This window comes from Sinocyclocheilus anshuiensis, unplaced genomic scaffold (assembly GCF_001515605.1).
Source record: "Sinocyclocheilus anshuiensis isolate Anshui unplaced genomic scaffold, SAMN03320099.WGS_v1.1 scaffold1885, whole genome shotgun sequence".
Lineage (NCBI taxonomy): Eukaryota > Metazoa > Chordata > Actinopteri > Cypriniformes > Cyprinidae > Sinocyclocheilus > Sinocyclocheilus anshuiensis.
Window position 1 is genome coordinate 1,054,629 of NW_015542322.1, and position 17,045 is coordinate 1,071,673.

General features: G+C 38.6%; 1 protein-coding gene across 8 annotated transcripts in view; it reads left to right on the forward strand.

Moving 5' to 3' along the window:
* The window catches only part of LOC107690938 (brain-specific angiogenesis inhibitor 1-associated protein 2-like), a 60,863-nt gene that overhangs the window by 35,303 nt on the left and 8,515 nt on the right, over window positions 1-17,045 (forward strand). For 6 of the 8 annotated variants that reach the window (XM_016489376.1, XM_016489371.1, XM_016489370.1 and 3 more), the window contains 10 exons: window positions 2,299-2,310; window positions 2,845-2,906; window positions 3,372-3,443; window positions 4,804-4,941; window positions 10,611-10,763; window positions 13,941-14,180; window positions 14,985-15,171; window positions 15,837-16,038; window positions 16,169-16,237; window positions 16,777-16,939. In XM_016489376.1, coding sequence (XP_016344862.1) covers window positions 2,299-2,310; window positions 2,845-2,906; window positions 3,372-3,443; window positions 4,804-4,941; window positions 10,611-10,763; window positions 13,941-14,180; window positions 14,985-15,171; window positions 15,837-16,038; window positions 16,169-16,237; window positions 16,777-16,939 — 1,298 coding nt within the window. The remainder of the gene's footprint in view (window positions 1-2,298; window positions 2,311-2,844; window positions 2,907-3,371; window positions 3,444-4,803; window positions 4,942-10,610; window positions 10,764-13,940; window positions 14,181-14,984; window positions 15,172-15,836; window positions 16,039-16,168; window positions 16,238-16,776; window positions 16,940-17,045) is intronic. The other 2 variants (XM_016489375.1, XM_016489374.1) reach the window with 2 other exon arrangements.

The following is a 17,045-nucleotide window of genomic DNA, read 5'->3' on the forward strand; positions in this document are numbered from 1 at the left end:
ATGGCCTTGTAAGAGTCATTGATATGAGATTTCAACTAGGGTTGGGCGATGTCTACAAAATTGGCATCGGACGATGTCTACAGTGAAACATCGCGATGGACGATGACACTGGCGGGGACGAGTGGGGGAAGGGGTGTGGTGGTGGAGTTAGTGGGTGTGCCTGAAGCGTGAATTCTTATAAGGGAAAACATGATTCCTAACACCGTGTCTATACCGGACGCGAGCGGCGCGGTGCGACAAAATACTATAGAACCACTGATCTATAATAGAGATTCATTATATATAGATCAGTCTATAGAACTCATTATAATCAGTGATGCTGTCTACACTGGATGCGGTGCGTCGCGACACGACAAATCCCCGACAGTAAACTGCTGCCGCGTTCTGTTTATGACGTGCTGACACAAATTTCAAATGATTTTCAACGGTCGCTTTGTCGCGTCCAGTGTAGACTTTAGCTGATGCGGCGCGACACGACAACTGTCGCGTCCGGTGCAGACACGGTGTAATGGTTGCCTGTAGGGCTGAAACGATTCAGTATTCAATGTTTTATGTTTAAAATAAAATATTATTTATGCATTTGTAACTGCAGGTTAAATGCATTCATGTCCCTCTGAGCTGAATTAAATCATGTCCCTCTGTGTGGGAAATTCATCCCATGCAGCTTCTGTGTTTCCTCTGCATTGCAAAGATGAATTTTGATACTGATATCATTTGTTTGGTAACAGCCCACATGTCTTTTATTCTAATTGACTGATTAAATGTAAGAATTTTACTCAAAAGATGATGCACACTTTTAGAAAAAAAAGGTAAAAATGCCCATAAAATGTAAAAATTAATTTAAACTTATTGGAACAGATTAATTTCTATCACTGCTGTGAACTGACCAGCACACAGAATATGAAGGATAATAAAAAACAAGTTTTACACACACACACACACACACCAGTACGTATAGGGATATTTAAGAGGGTGTATTCTCCAAATAACTCTAATTTCATGTTGCAGAAAAATGTGTTTAAAAATTGTGTATGGTCTCTTGTTCTTGTTCCAAGTTACCTTCCTGTTCACTGATTTTTGCCTCACAAAAGCCACAAAGCCTTCCAAGAAGCAAATTAGTTGTTTATTTTAAGAGATCTATCTTATTATCTCTTGTATATTTAGTATTGCTCTTTAATAAAGAAAACATACTTCTTAGCCGATTAATCGATGGAATAATCGGCAGAATACTCGATTACTAAAATAATCGATAGCTACAGCCCTAGTTGCCTGTTACATTATAGTTCATACAATTTCACTTACCACATGAACAGAGTAAGGAGAGATGACTGAGGACGATGGCGAATGATTTGCAGATCCTCAGTACCACTGACAAACATATAAAATGTGTGGCAAGTACTGCCGCTCCATAGTATAAACGGAGTACGTGCGATCGCGAATCTTGAAAGTGAAAGTGAAACTAAAAGCGATTGTGTGTTGAAAAGCACAATGCCAGTTTCAATGCCAGGTATAATAGCGGCTCCCTGATGCCGAAATATATATGTAGTGTAATTACCCCATTATAGCCTGTTACATCCTACAGTACATAAAATTTCACGTACCACATAAACAGAGTAAGGAGAGATGACTGAGGACGATGGCGAATGATTTGCAGATCCTCAGTACCACTGACAAACATATAAAATGTGTGGCAAGTACTGCCGCATTTTCTTTCCGAACATGGTATTGGGATGCGGGGGGAATGGGTGGGGGGAGGGGCGGTCACGATGCCGGCTCAACATCGTGATGTCTATCAGCCATCGGCGATGGACGATGGCATCGACTATCGGCCCAACCCTAATTTCAACTAAAGTTATAATGCATGCTTGTTTTTGCGTGGAGTCAGCAAAGACAATTCAGATTGCAAGCTCGCAACTCAAAATATTATCAACTCAAACTGAAATGATAAAAATTCTAATTATAAAAATGAAATATTTTAATTCTTATTTACTTTATTAGTATTATTTATTTATTAAACGTGGGTGTTATAAAATCACTGTAAATCACAGCGCTGTGTGGCTCATACTTTTACTGTGGCATTATGGATTCAGCAGCACTGCTTTGATATTGTGTTCATGAGACTACTGCAGCTCTCTGCCCTGTGTTATTTATGCATTTTGTGTTTGAGGTTTGACTCATTCACCCTGGGTAGCTTTTCACTCTTTCTCTCTTTCACACTGTCTTAAGGTCTTCTGTACTTTTGCTCCTGCTCAAACTAGGTCTTTTGTTCCTTTTTTTCACAATGCATTGCCTAATCAGAAGAGGCAGCATGTAGGTACCCTGACACAACACACACGCCTGAAATGGCTGCATGATTCACTCTTTATTTGTCTTTTTTCTCTCTTGTACCACAGAATGATGTTGATATGAGAACATTGTGTGCTAACAACATTTTGTTTTTGACATCTTTTCTGATTTTTTTCTCATGTTGATTGAACATGCACTTGCGATATGCTTTCACTGTTTCCCATGAATATTTTTGTTTTATTTTGTTTGGTATGCATCTTCATGGAAGAATATTTCAGTAATATTTTTTTCTGTGTGATCTTGTATTTTTATTTTTTATTAACCAATATGGTTTGATATTTTGTGGTGTTTTTATTTAATTTATTGTGTTCATCAGATACGTTCTTGCACCTTTAGCTTGACTGTCAGCCCATCTTGTTCATCATTTGTTTTCATTTTTCTCTCTACCTCCTTTCTTCTCTTCCCTGCACCCTTGTCAGACTGCATGGTGTCTTGATATCAGGTGCAAAAGCATTACAGTGACAATTTAATCTATTTCCTCTTTCTATCTCTCTCAAGGGGATGTGCTTTTTCAGATGGCGGAGGTTCACAGACAGATCCAGATGCAGCTAGAGGACATGGTGAGTATCGTTAACTTGATGAAGATCGTATTGCCTCATAGGCTCACATTTTCTCATTACATTTTCTCACAACATGACTGAATCAATCAGGCTGTATCTAAGAGGCTCCATTAGCCTCCAGGGTAAGGAAGTGGAAGGGAGCGGTGTCTCAAAATGTCACATCGACTCAGATGCTTCCGTATATAAATGAAGGACAATAGACCACGGTCACATGCGTAAACACAGCACCTCAGACAAAGCACAGACTTTCCTGAGCTGTGTGACACAGCTGCAGATGTTAAACAAACTGTATCTGAGGCCTTCTGATAATGATAACAGGGCAGAAACTGGAGTAAACATCTGTTAGCGAGTACATTATGGATTAGTTGTGTTTGGTGTAACCAGATGCAGAATTCTCTTGTCATATGAGAGGAAAATTGCTTTGTGTATATAATATAAACTATATTTGTCTACTGTAATTTCCAGCTGAAATCATTCCACAATGAACTGCTCACAGAACTGGAGAAAAAAGTGGAATTGGATGTTCGCTACTTAAATGTAAGTATATAAACCTACAAAATCACAAACATTTAGGTTGTGATCACTTTCGCGATATTCTGCCAAAATTTAGTGGATGAAAAAAATCTGTTGCCTGTAAGTCAATAGTGTAGTGATGTATGAAGTGCAGTTCACACATGGTTGCACTCTATTTTATTTTAATATAAGGGAACTACATGGGTTAAGGTTAGGTTTAGGGGTAGGTTCAGGATTAGGATCTAGCTATTACCCAGTTATTGTAATCACTATAATAAGCACATAGTATGTACGTGTGAAACAGGACTGTAAAATATTACCGGTCACTTTCAAACCAAGCAGAATCTGTTGGTCAATGCAAACCAAGTTGAACCAGTTGTGAAATCAGCAAGAGGAAATCTTTCTCCCTCACATGGAGGCACAGCATGTTAAGCATTTTTCTATCACCTAACTAAGCACTGTTTCTGTTCTTTTTCTTTATTTAATTGTTTTAAAACACATACAGTCACGTCCTATAACAACTAGATTGATTCCTAATTTTACTGAATTGGCCTTATCCACCTCCAAATAATGTCTTTTAAAAGCAATAATTGAGTTTACTGCATGTAATGACAGCTAGAGTATTAGCGGCATTACACCAACATCTTCTAAAAGGCTCTTCTCGCCTGTATGAGGGGAAAGTGTTTTTTTTCCCTTTTTACTTGAGAGAAATCTTTTTACATGCATGAAAAATCAGCTGTGCATCTGAAATGAGACTTTCAGCTTCGAAGATTAAGAAGTCTTCTTCCCGGGGTCTCTAACAGGCTTGTTTGTAAATGCATTAGATTGACCCTCAGCTTCTTGGCAAGAAATCAAATCCACATTTATTCAGTCACTCATTTGCAGAATTGACGGAAATTAACTACGCTCCCATGCTTTCTGTTCCACACATAGTAAGGATTGCACATCAGGCTCAGTCAAATGTAGCAGAAGGCTTTGGCAGTGAAGGCTAGTGAAAACAAAGATGCATGGTCTGAAACACAATGAATCTGTGAAGCAGGGGGTTCTGGGAAGCACAATGAAAGACCTGATTGGGCTGACTCAGCCAAGTTCCCATTAGTAAAGAAGAACATGTGATGACCTTCATGTCTTTTAAATTCTGGGTTCAGGTCAGTTAAACATTGTTAAGAAACAGTCGAATGAACATTTATTCTAAGCTTTAAAGCTCAGGATATGTTGAGAATAAAGAAATCAAGCATACTACGAGAGAGCCCAATCTCATTGGCATTTATCCACTTGAGGTCTTTCTGGAATAGATGCTTGATCAACATTAAGTTGCTCGTCTTGTCCGTTTGGATATTGTTAGGGTTGATTGTGATGAGAGCGGTGTTATTTCATATGGCAGGCAGCTCTGAAGAAATACCAGATGGAACACAAAAATAAAGGAGAGAGTCTGGAGAAGTGCCAGGCTGAGCTGAAGAAACTGCGCAGGAAGAGTCAAGGCAGCAAGAACCCCTCCAAATATGGAGACAAGGAGATGCAGGTGAGTCAGTGCTGCTCTTCAAATTTCAACAAACGAAACTTTTTGGTGGACAAGTTATGCCAAAAATTAAAATTCTGTCACCATTTATTCAACCCTCATATCTTTCCAAACACTTACGACCACCTTTTGTGTAACACAAATGGGGATGTTTTGAAGAATATAATTGTTCACTTTTTCCCAAAGATCCATACATCTTATCTAAAGCTCTATCATATGACCTGAAATATTACAAATGAGCTGCATCAAGCACATTTATGATACTTTTTCTGGTGCATTGCATCCTTTTTGAAGCTTGAAAGCTCTAGTCTTCATTAATTATAATTGCACGGAAAAGAGTGTCTGGTCTTTCCAATGCAATTTTAAATGGCAATCTTAATATCTTCTCCTTTTTTGTTGCATGGAAGAAAGTAAAGCAGATCTGAAACAACATGAGGCTGAGTAAATGATGAGAGAATTTATTTTTGGATGAACACTTTCTCCAAAGTTCTCTCAGTGTACAGAAGACAAGTATAAATGAATTCAAGTCTTGAAAATTTTATGTCTGTGCATTCTGAGTTTGGCAGTAGATTGGGATGCTCCAGAACTTGAGCATTGAATTTGTTTGTGATGTTTGTGCAGTTTGTAACATCCAACTGAGACTTCATGCTGGGATGAAATATTGTGGGAATTCCTAAATCCGTGTTTCTATAAATAATCTCTATAAATCCCCGTTTTTCGCTTCACTGTTTGAACATACACCTTTGAACACACTTGAGAGGGAATGAGAAAATTAAACATGAGCATGAATGTTAAAACTTTATCATTGGCTACAGTGCTATTGGCTATTCACACAAAATTTACAACATATTTTTGCTTTGCTATAATTGCAGTATGATTTATAACAAAAAAGTATTTGACAGTCAAAAGACTAATTAAAAATCATTTGCAGACAACATGGTTATTCACAAGCTTTTTTCAGAGCCTATTAAAATCTTTACAAGAATTTTTCACACATTATGGATCTGCAGGGTTTATTAATGTTTTTATTATCTTATTTCTGGATAAAGGTGTATTTTTATAATCTGATATGATGTTGCTCTTTTCATGCTCCTACATTGCACTGAACACAGAAAAAATTATTCCAGTTTTAGTCTGTTTGGCTCTTTAAGTGCTAAAGAATATCCCACTCTGTTTGGCTGAAGTCCTTTCATACAATTTTGTTTTGTTCATCGAGGCCTCATTGTACGGGGGCTGATTTGTCGGGGCCGCTGTTTGTTTTGAATGTACGCCTCTCACTACTGTCGTCACCAGGAGCGAGGTCATGGGGAAGTGGGTGTGTTGTGCTGTGTGCTGACCTGGGGTCAGTTCATGCCATTAGCAGTAGGTGTGCTCCTCATAGTGGCGTAAGAACGTGCTGTTGCATAAAACGCTGTGGGCTCTGCTTGCTTGTTAAACGCACTCCACAGGTGTGTATAAAAGAAAACAGAGAAGGAAGGTGAGTGGGTTGTTTAAATTAATTACTTGAACTAACTGTTCCGGGGTCTAACAAAAACTGTAGGAGGATCAGAGTGAACCAAACAACAGAGATGATTGATTTGTTATTCTGTATCAAGGTTGGCCAAAATCCATAATTTAAGAATTTGCTTCCTTTGAGTCCATTAGTGTAAATTTGAATTAAATTGTGCTTAACAGGAAGTTGAGTTTGAGTTGAGAAATTTAAAATGGAATGACAGGAAAAGGAATTTATTGAACTGTAATTCAAAGAAATGAAGCTGCTTCATGTTGTTGCTACATTTTGAAAGCTTCAAATTACAATTAGGAAAAATATTCTGGGGTTCTTTCACCTGGTAATTAAGTGATATTGTTTTTAATTATATAAAATATAATATAGCGCTAGATTAAATTATATGCATGCTATTTATTTTCAGCAGTTATAGGCATTTCTTTGAATTTCATTTGAATTCTGCTGCCTGTTCTGTATACGCTGTTTTATGTCTTAAATCTTGGCCTTCCATAGACCTCGACAGATTCAGTGCCAAGCAGAAACAGAGGCTCAGATGCACTTGTTTTCTTGACTTATGATCAAAGGTCAAAAGTTTGATGCAGTGTGCGGCTCTGATATGGGAAGTGCATTTAGAAAACAGATGGAAATCACATTCTGATTGTTAGTTTAGCTTGTGCCTCACAGCTCTGGGTGGCACGGGGCTTCAGGAAAAGAACAAACTGATATTTGGAACTGTAAGTTAATACGTCTCTGGCCTCAGCTCATATACCCCAGACAATCCCCAGGATTTTTTTATTTATTTACTTATTTATTTATTTTTTTGAGCAGTTTACTAGTTGTGAAAGCTTAGATTTACCCCTGAGAAAACACTGTGTATGTGTAAACCCTTCCCATGGTTCCCTACATGTGGCAACTCTCTCATGAGATTTCTTAAATGTCAGATTTCTATGAATGTAATTTTTTTCTGTAATAGCTTTTGTCAATTATTTATAGCTGTGTGTATGTGTTCATTCCACTTAGCGGCTCAGTATGAACCGTGGATGAATTTTACATGTGGGGCTCATGGTCCCTGCTGTGCGTCATGCTGCGGAGAGTCTGGTTTCAGAGATGGCATGAGCAGAACACTGCAAAACTCACTACACCAAGCCGAGGACAATCTTTCGCGTGAATAGTGGTACCATATCGGTTATTGACCTATTTCATGGATAATGTTATAGAGATATTGAACATATATTGGCCAGTATTGGATATTTAATTGTACATGGTAATTTCACATATTTTTGATTTAGATAAATTGAGCTTTAGAGGAGGCAAAGATTTTCACAATTGTTAAAACATAGCATGTTTTGTTTTATATAAGAAACACTGTTGTTTCAGTTTTCTCCCTGATTACTAGAGAGAAATGCTGGTCTGTTCCAGATCCCCTGCATAACTGATGCCAATATTAATACCGTGACCAATGTAATGCAGTCGTTTCTCTGTTTTTTTCCCTGAGGAATCAATGCACAGAAATGATGGCGCATTTCAGTCGTATCCTACATTCATATTCAGCACGTGTTAAAATGAGGCCAACCGGAGGGCAGGCAGATTGATTTGAACTGGAGTGTCACTTATGATTTCAGGCTGCAGTAGTGTAGGATATGGCCCCACATTACATCATTTTTGTGTGTGTATGTGTATGTACATTAGTATTCCTCTTGGATACCAAACTAAAGGCACATAGTGCAGAAATTTCTATCTAAATATGATTTCTGAACCCATTTAGCCTTACCCCACCAGACTGAGCCATATGGCAACACACTGCAGCATACAAACACACTATTTACCAACTCTAGTGTAAACCTGTGTTTACCTGTGTGTTGCAGTGTTTACTGTTGCTTAGTTGAGTATGATCATGTCAGCTACTTCACAAGTGGTACTTAACGTCATGCTAATCATGCTGCTTGTCCATTACCTGAATCACTGGGAGATTGTAAATATAGATTTTGGGTTTTTTTGCCATGCTCCTGTATTTGTAATATCTGATGGTACAAATATAGTTTATGCAGATTAGTCATTTAAATAAATCATTGCTGAACCTCTGTTGCCTCAGGCCATATTGCAGTAAATATCTATGAAAGCTGACAGAAAAAAACATTGGTTTTCATCCAACAAGTAGGTAAAATAAAGCAAATTACTACCAGAATTTGCTACTGATTGTGCACAATGTGTAACTAGTGTAGGGTCATTTTGGTAATTGTAAGATGCAGAAATACATTATACATTTGAGTATTGCCTGTGCGACAACATATTTTTATACTCGTACCTGGCAACAGACTTGCGCTGGTTCTACGTCTGCAGCTGTGTAAGTGCACTCGCTGGACCTCAACATTTAATCTTAGCGTGTGGCTTGTACATGAACTGTACATGTAAATGTACTCTTCATGACTCAGACACTGAAAAAAATTTAATAGGAGGAGAAAAGGGGTCCTGACCATGGGTCATTAAATACAAAGAAGATCCTGCAGTATAGTGCTGTCATTATCCAGAAAGAATAAGACAGACGTCATATCTGATCCATTAGTGCACAAAACATGCAGTCTACATGCGGATGTGGGCTACGACGATGTTCAAGTTGAAAAATATTAATTTAAAAAAGATATTAAATTACTTCTGCTTACATATACAGCTTATATATAACATTCAAAAGTTATGTTATAATAATAAAAATAAATAAAAATCTTACTGACTGCAACTTTTAGTGTACAGTCTATGCTAGTTTGTCTCTAAAAAGTCATTTTAAGTTGCTTTTTAAGGGTGTTTACACTTGAGAACTGAACTCCAAAAGGAAGAGAAATGCCTTTATAATGGCTTTTTTGCCAAGTATGTAGTTTCGAATTTTGTAAGATCCTGGAAAGAACAGAGGAGAAGTGTAACCACCATGCTTTGACCTCAGTGTTTTCTTTCTTGTCACCTAGAATTTTTGCTAAGCAAATCTCAGTTCACTTTAGTTACAAGTCACAAGCAGAAGTCTTTCAAGCTTGATAAAATGATGTGGCTCACTCTTTGGGTTGCTGCTATGTGCAAAAATATTTAGCGTGCAGCTGTTTTGGTGTGCTGATCATGCTACCTGTCAGCAGTGTGTCCAAATTCCCACTCATGATCAGAGAGAATCCTGGAAATGCTACATTTTACATCTAGTGTTTTACCTACAGGTTTATTACATCTAAACTAGCTTGAGAACTCATTACCTGCTTTTAGATTTGACACTACAACATCTGTTTCAATGCTGAGGCGTTTTTAGAATCTCTTAATTTTGTTGTTTTTTCCCCTCTTTCATCTCTCACATTCTTTCCCACATGAGTTTAATGCAAAAATATTACAAACAAGTCTATCTGATGTACATTAGAGCAACTAAACCTACAAAACTGTGTGTTCTGGTGCTGGTGTCTAAGACCAGATGTGTACCAAATGAGTTTTAAACTCTGGATGAAGCATTGCTTTATTCATTTCAGTTGTGCAAGGCACAAAACCCATGAAACGCAAAGACTGAGAGTCTGAGTGAATATATTGTACACATTCATACATTACTGTGAACCCATAACACATTTTTGCATGATGCAATGACCTTTTCTAACTTGAGACTAATAATAGACTTGCAAACAGTGATTCCAGCCTTGTTCATTAACACTTGGTAGGAAGAATCAGTATAACTCACTGTGATACCACGATACCTACACAGGTTGAATAACCTTACGAAGTGTCACTGTGTGCGTGCAGTTTGGATTACATCCAGTTCCTACAAGGTGTATGTCCTTGTTAGATGATGTTTTGGCTGTGGCACAGTCTTTACAGAGGCAGTAGCCTTGGTAGCTTTTATGTTGTGATACATATTTGAGTTGGATGTTTTATCATTTTACTATTGAATGCTAAATGATGAACATGACCTTCTTTGTTACTTGGATTCTCTGATCAAAACAAACAGGCCGGTTAAATTCAGCCCTCACCAGCTTTGCATGCTATGGATCATTGAGCTTTAGCATTCCCATTTGCTTTCATACAATGAGAGTAACAGCAAGCCTACATGGTTGCCATTTGAAATGTACGGTTTCTCCTAGCATGGCCGTCACTACATCAGGCTGCGTCAAACTGGGGCATTGTTTGTCATTTTTTATGTCTGCTTTACGCCACCTTCCCTGTCCCTCAGTACGTCGAGACCATCAGCAGCAAACAAAATGAGCTGGATAACTACATCTCTGAGAGCTACAAGAACGCCCTGTCCGAAGAGAGACGGAGGTATTGCTTCCTCGTTGACCGTCAATGTGCATTGGCCAAAACAAGCAACGCCTACCACACCAAGGTGAGATTTCACATCATGCTGAATAAAGTTTGGGTCGCAGAAACACTGAAATTCAGTTAATTTAAGTAAAAATTGTGTTAAGCATGCATTTTAGCCATTATTTGCACATTTAAATGTGTTAAAGACAACATGAAATGCCATTTACAACATATTTAGCTCTCGCATTATGACATATTTAATAATTAATAAAAATTTAGTTGGATGACTTGGTCAGTTAAATTGATAAAGCCTTATGTCAAAGATAGAAGTTTTGATTACATGTTGTCTTTAACCATCAATCATGTAATGTATTAATTCAGATCATATACTATAAATAATAAGTATCCATAAATTATATACTTGGACAACTCCATACTTTGTTTTCAGTTGTTTCTGCTCCCAAGTCCCATTTAGTCAGTCATTCATTCCATTTCAGTGCTGATCATTCCGCCATGCTTGCTAGAGAATGTGCTATACTGTGTATTTTGAGAAAGTTTCTTAATTTGGGTCCAAAATGCACTGTATGTAAATGCTTGTGCTGTACAATTGTGTTTTGTACAGTATACAATGCAAAATGATTTATAACCAAGACTACATTTGATTGCTTATCAATAGAATCAAAGAGATTTAATCAAGGTGGTGCCACCAATATATAAAACACAAGGGTGAAGGATGATTATTCTTTTTAGAACATTATATTCACACTGAACAAAAATAGAGCAGAGATCTGGTGGTATCTGGTGGATTCACCAGCATGCAGAAGAAGACCAGTCATTCCCGCGTAAGCGAGATTCACTCCTCTACTGTGATGCCCACGCTTCAGAGTTGGTGATAGACAGAGCGTTGGGAGCAATGATGGCAAGAGAAGCAGAAGAAAAAGGGAGGGCCAGGCAGAGAGTGGCCCACTTTTACAAGAACAGACTGTTCAGACAATAATCACTGTTTTCATGTATGTGTGTAGGAAGATTCAAGAAGAAATTTCTCTGCAGGCAACTGCAAAAACAGTTTAGACAAAGACAAAGAGGCACTACCTCACAGTGGAAAATTAAATTGGGGTTTAGTCTATGTAGTACTACTTTATTATCCACTTTTGTGAGAACAGGAAGAGCGAAGTGACGTGAACAAAACTAACCATCTGCCAGAGTTTGTCATGGCTGGATCTTAACACCGTCACCCACAACAGTCATGGTACTTGATACTTACTCACTCACTCGTCTGCAACTGAGGGCAGAAGGAACAAAGAGAGGATAAAAACTCTCTCATGCTCAGATGACTTAAGAGATTTTACCACTGGGAAGAAAATTGAAAAGAAACCTTTTAAACACCTAATGAAATTTGCAAGTTTGAAGGGTTCACTGATTTCTCGGGAACTAATAGGCAGTTAGTAGTGGTCTCTGAATTGCATTTGTGTGATGCCCTTTCACACAAATGCAATTCAGAGACCACTGCTAACTGCCTATTAGCAAGATTTAGCATATGCTTTTATCCAAAGTAATTCATTGTGCACTTATTGCAGGGTCATTCCTCATGGATCAACTTGAGATCAAGTGCATTACTGTTTGAGGGGTTTGAACTAGAAACAAGATATTTAGGGTCTTTAATATTAGTATACATTAGTGTTTAATCAAGGATAGTAAGTCATACAGGTTTGGAACAAAATGTGAGTAAATAATGACAGAACTTTAATTTTTAGCTAAACTGTCCTTTCAAAACAATGTTAAAATCGCAAATGCTTCAGGTTGGCTTCAGTAGTTTAATAAGCTGTGGCTACTGAATCTTATGACTATACACATGATCTGTCCTGCTACTCTTGAAACTTTTGCATTAGCATAAAGTCCTGATGAAACGCAAACTGCGCTCATCTTTTATTTTTCTATTGTGACGTATATATCAGAATGAAATGGCTTCTTAAAAAAAATGTAGGGTTGGACTTGATTTTGTCCATTAGGAATCGATTGGATTGTTGTTGTTTGCAAAATCATGCGATCTCATGTGAGTGACAGGTTGCTAGAGGGGAGAGATTATTGTCCCACCCTTTGCGTCGGTGCACACATAATCAGAGAAGACATGCCTTAGCGAAGGGGAGGAGAATTTTTTGTTTTTATCACAAGGGCAGTTAATTTTATATTTAAAAAATATGTACACGGATATTTAATTTATAATAAACACTGCAATATTCATAAAAATAAGAATTGTCCATTTTAATTTCATGGTGACTAAGATTTGCCAGTTTGCACTCCTGAAGAGTGTTAGCGTTTTTGCTTTTATGAACCCGATGAGGTCGTGACGCAGTCTGCAGGTGCTCAGACAGGCAGGCAGGTGATAATTGCTTTGTGTAGGGTGGTATGTGGTTGTGACTTAGAAAATGACCGTAGGGGCTCAGTAGTACTGACCTGTGCCAGTCAAAAACAGACTATGGAGGTATTATAAGTACAGAGCAAAGGAGAGTGATGAAAAAAAGATTTTGGCATGTTACAAGGCTGTAGGCATTTAGAAGACCTTTCATCCAATGCAATGTGTAGTACATTTACCACACTTATGTTAAAGGAACTTTGCACTTAACCAAAATTTGGTGGATGCAGGTAGATTATTAGCGTAACCTTTAGTGTAAGTTTTAGGTGAACTGTTGCAACACGTCAAATTGTTGATTAACTTTTCATTTGTCACATCTCTTTGAAATGTGGCTCTTCAGTCTTTTAAATAAGCATCCATGTACTGCTCAAACAGATGATCTGAATTACAGAAAAGAGTCCAAAGATAAAGTTGCACTTCCTGTGCTCTACATTCAGAGGTCTCCAGGCGTTCCTCATCTCTCTTACTGGTCGTAGAGCTCAGCCAGGCTCACTGCCTGTGCATAGGGCAGTGTAATGAGGCAATTTCAGGCTTCAACCTACAGGGAGGGGAGGTTGTCAGGATAGAGAGGGATGTCTCAGAGCTTCAGAGGAACACGAGGTGAGGAGGGATCACTTTATCACACTTTATCGCATTCCCTCTCCCTATCAGTTCATCAACTGAAGAGCTCACCCCTGAAACCTCAGCTATATATTCACAGAGAGAGTCTGTATTTGGTCTGTTATCCTTGATTTGCCAACATGGGTTTTCTAGACTAATCTAAATTATTCTCTCGCAGTTGTGTAAAGCTTGCATCACTTATGCTAGGTGCTAATACTAGTTGTGGCGCTGTTTGTTTGTTTTTAGGGCAGAGACTTGCTGACACAAAAGATCCCATTGTGGCAACAAGCGTGTGCCGATCCAAATAAACTCCCAGAGCGGGCAATGCTTCTAGCTCAGCAAATGGGCTCAGGAGCGTCAGGGACACTGGGACCCAGTGTCCACCACACCTCTAAATCTAGCCTGACCATCTCAGACCCCATCCCTGGGGCCAAGCCACTTCCTGTGCCACCTGAGCTCGCAGCTCTCATGGGGAACCAACAGACGGTGAGTTAGAATCCCAGTCCGACCCAAATAAAAAAAAATGTGAGCCACAAAATAATGCAGTGTCTTAACTGCAGCAAGATAATTTGTAAATGGTTGCATTAATGATGAGTATAATTACATCCTGGGGGGTTTTGTAGAGTAGGGGGTGCACTAACGGCCATAGGAATGAGAGAGTTCTCAAATTTAGTATAGATGGATATAAAGTCATTAAAATACAGTTCCATAATGACCACAATGCTGTGAAAAGAATAATCAGAAACCTGCTGGCACTTACAGCTCTCTTTAGTTTACAGTTTATCACAGTGCAGTAACAATTATTATGCATTTCAAAGAATATTAGTTCACACCACAACCTAATTATAACAGCACAGAGGAACGATATTATTGGAATCGCTTTCAAAATATTTTTTTCCAGCTAATAATAAACGATAAAAATATTGACAGCCAATGAGAATCCATTCTGTTTTAAAGAGCTTGAGCATTTAAAGTGGCAGATGGCATAACTGCAAGTTTTCTCTGTCATTGTGTTTGCAACTGCATAGGACCAAATCTCTGATTTACATGGGAGAGATTGTACTATATCAAGTCACAAATGGTTAAAACTGTGTACAAGACATGGGTTTAAAAAAAAGCTGCATCTTATAAGGAAGGACATTCATTTAAATCTCATTCGGGAGTAGTGCGACTAATGCTTGATGGTATTTTTTATTTCACTTGTCTCAAAAGTATACATGTATACTATACAAGTATAAATGGAAACTAGGTGTCTTAATTGTTCCTAAAAATGTGAATTGCACCTTGCAGAGGATGATGGGAGTAGATGGTGTTCCCATGGTGAATGGCTCAGGGGTTCATGGGGGAGAAGACTACCAACGCTGGATGGAGACCAGAGCCGCACACGAGAAACCGGCCCACAGACACGGTGGAGAGACCTTCTCCAACACCCTGCCTGTCCGCAAGGTTGCGCCTGTAAAGCCCAAGAATACTTTGGGTAAGTTAAGGGACTTACCTTCGACAATGCAAACAGTAACTCTCTGATCATGACATCTGGAAGATTTCAGTGCTGTTTATTCAATACCCAGAATCTCTATATGACTTAATAATCCGCCGTCTGTATTTATAGCTGTGTCAGTGTCTGTGCACCTGTGCGTTTCTCTCTCACTCTCTCCTTGAGAAAGTAGTGAGTATTCCTCTAGTGAGTGGACAATAACAGGCCAAACACTGCTGGAAATGAAAACAGGGCAGAGCAGGTGGGAATAGAGAGGACAGCTTTAAAAATGGATAGAAAATAGGTGAAGGGTATAGTTTCTCTTTGAGGGAAGTATTTTTAAGGAGCGGAAATGAAGTTCTTAATGCGCGGCGTTCACGACCTTTAGGTGGAATTTTAAAAATTTTCCTAAACCTACTGAGCTGACTTGTTGCCTACTTAGGCAGCAATGGAATCTTGTAAGTCCTAAACGGATTCCAATAGTTTCAAACATTCTAAATGCAAAAATACAACAAATATATACATAAATATTAGGTCAAATATTCAATTTTTAATCTATTGGATTGTACGATACGTTTTGAATGAAATGTACGTAATTTTTCTGTCATTTTTCTTCTTGCATAGTTATAAAAAATTGCTCACTATGGTTTTCTAATCTCTGACCCCAGCAGAGACACAGACCCTCCCCAGGTCTAGCTCAATGGCAGCTGGGCTGGAGAGAAATGGACGGACACGCGTTCAGGCCCTCTTCTCTCATGCCGCCGGGGACAACAGCACACTCCTCAGCTTTATGGAAGGAGACATCATTACACTGTTGGTGCCTGAAGCCCGGGACGGCTGGCACTACGGCGAAAACGAGAAAAACAGAATGTACGTGTCTAGTGGTTAACTTCACAATACAATTTGCTCATGCATACAGAAAAACAAGCACATTTTTAATTTAAGAATTTGATGAACCAGAGAAACTGCTTCAAATTCCACGTTGTATGTGTCCTATCAGGAGAGGCTGGTTCCCGTTCTCCTATACCCGCGTGATTCCTGAACCAGACAGCAATAAACTCCACGTCAGGTGAGTCTGTTTAAATATTAATGCATTTACAAAAGCCCTATCAATGTTTAAATGCCATTTAATATTGTGCTGGCACAACCTATGAAATGCATTTAGAGAACTACGTCATGAGCTGCATAACACCATCAAGCATGCAATTGAGAAAGGTTTTACTCTTGACATGACCAATCAAACCTGACCTTGTTTACTTTATTCATGCACATGCATAGTCTTGTTGTGATTGATTCATCAGTGCATGTTATTCCAAAGAGAACAGCCTTCGTAACCTTTAATTCAAAATAAAATGCCTTGCTCTTCCTCTGATACGATTTTCCTTTTTTACTAATGTCACTTGGATGATGTTAATATTGTCATAATGCTATAATTAGCTATTTAGGTCAAATTTTAGCAATTGTGCATTACGTTTGGCTCTATTCTAGTACACAACGCCCACTTTCTTGATCCAGTCATTCCCAATGGATAAAATAAAGTCCTACATTTTTCACGTTACAGAAATGAAATCACGTTAACTAATAGTGTGTATATGTGTGTGTTTGTAGTTTGCAGCATAGCAGGAGCAGCAGCACGGGAAATCTTCTGGAGAGAGAGATGGCGTTGCCGACACCTGATTACGGCATGCCCACACGCTTCCTCACCCAGCAGCAGAGCACACCACACAGCCGACAGAGACCATACAGCATGGCAGTGCCAGGATTCTCACAAGTAGGCTATGCACACACACACATCCTGCCTATTCTTAATGCAGTGTCATTCTACATCCAATACAAAATGATTAACCTTGATAGATGTATGGAGTTATCAGTATAGC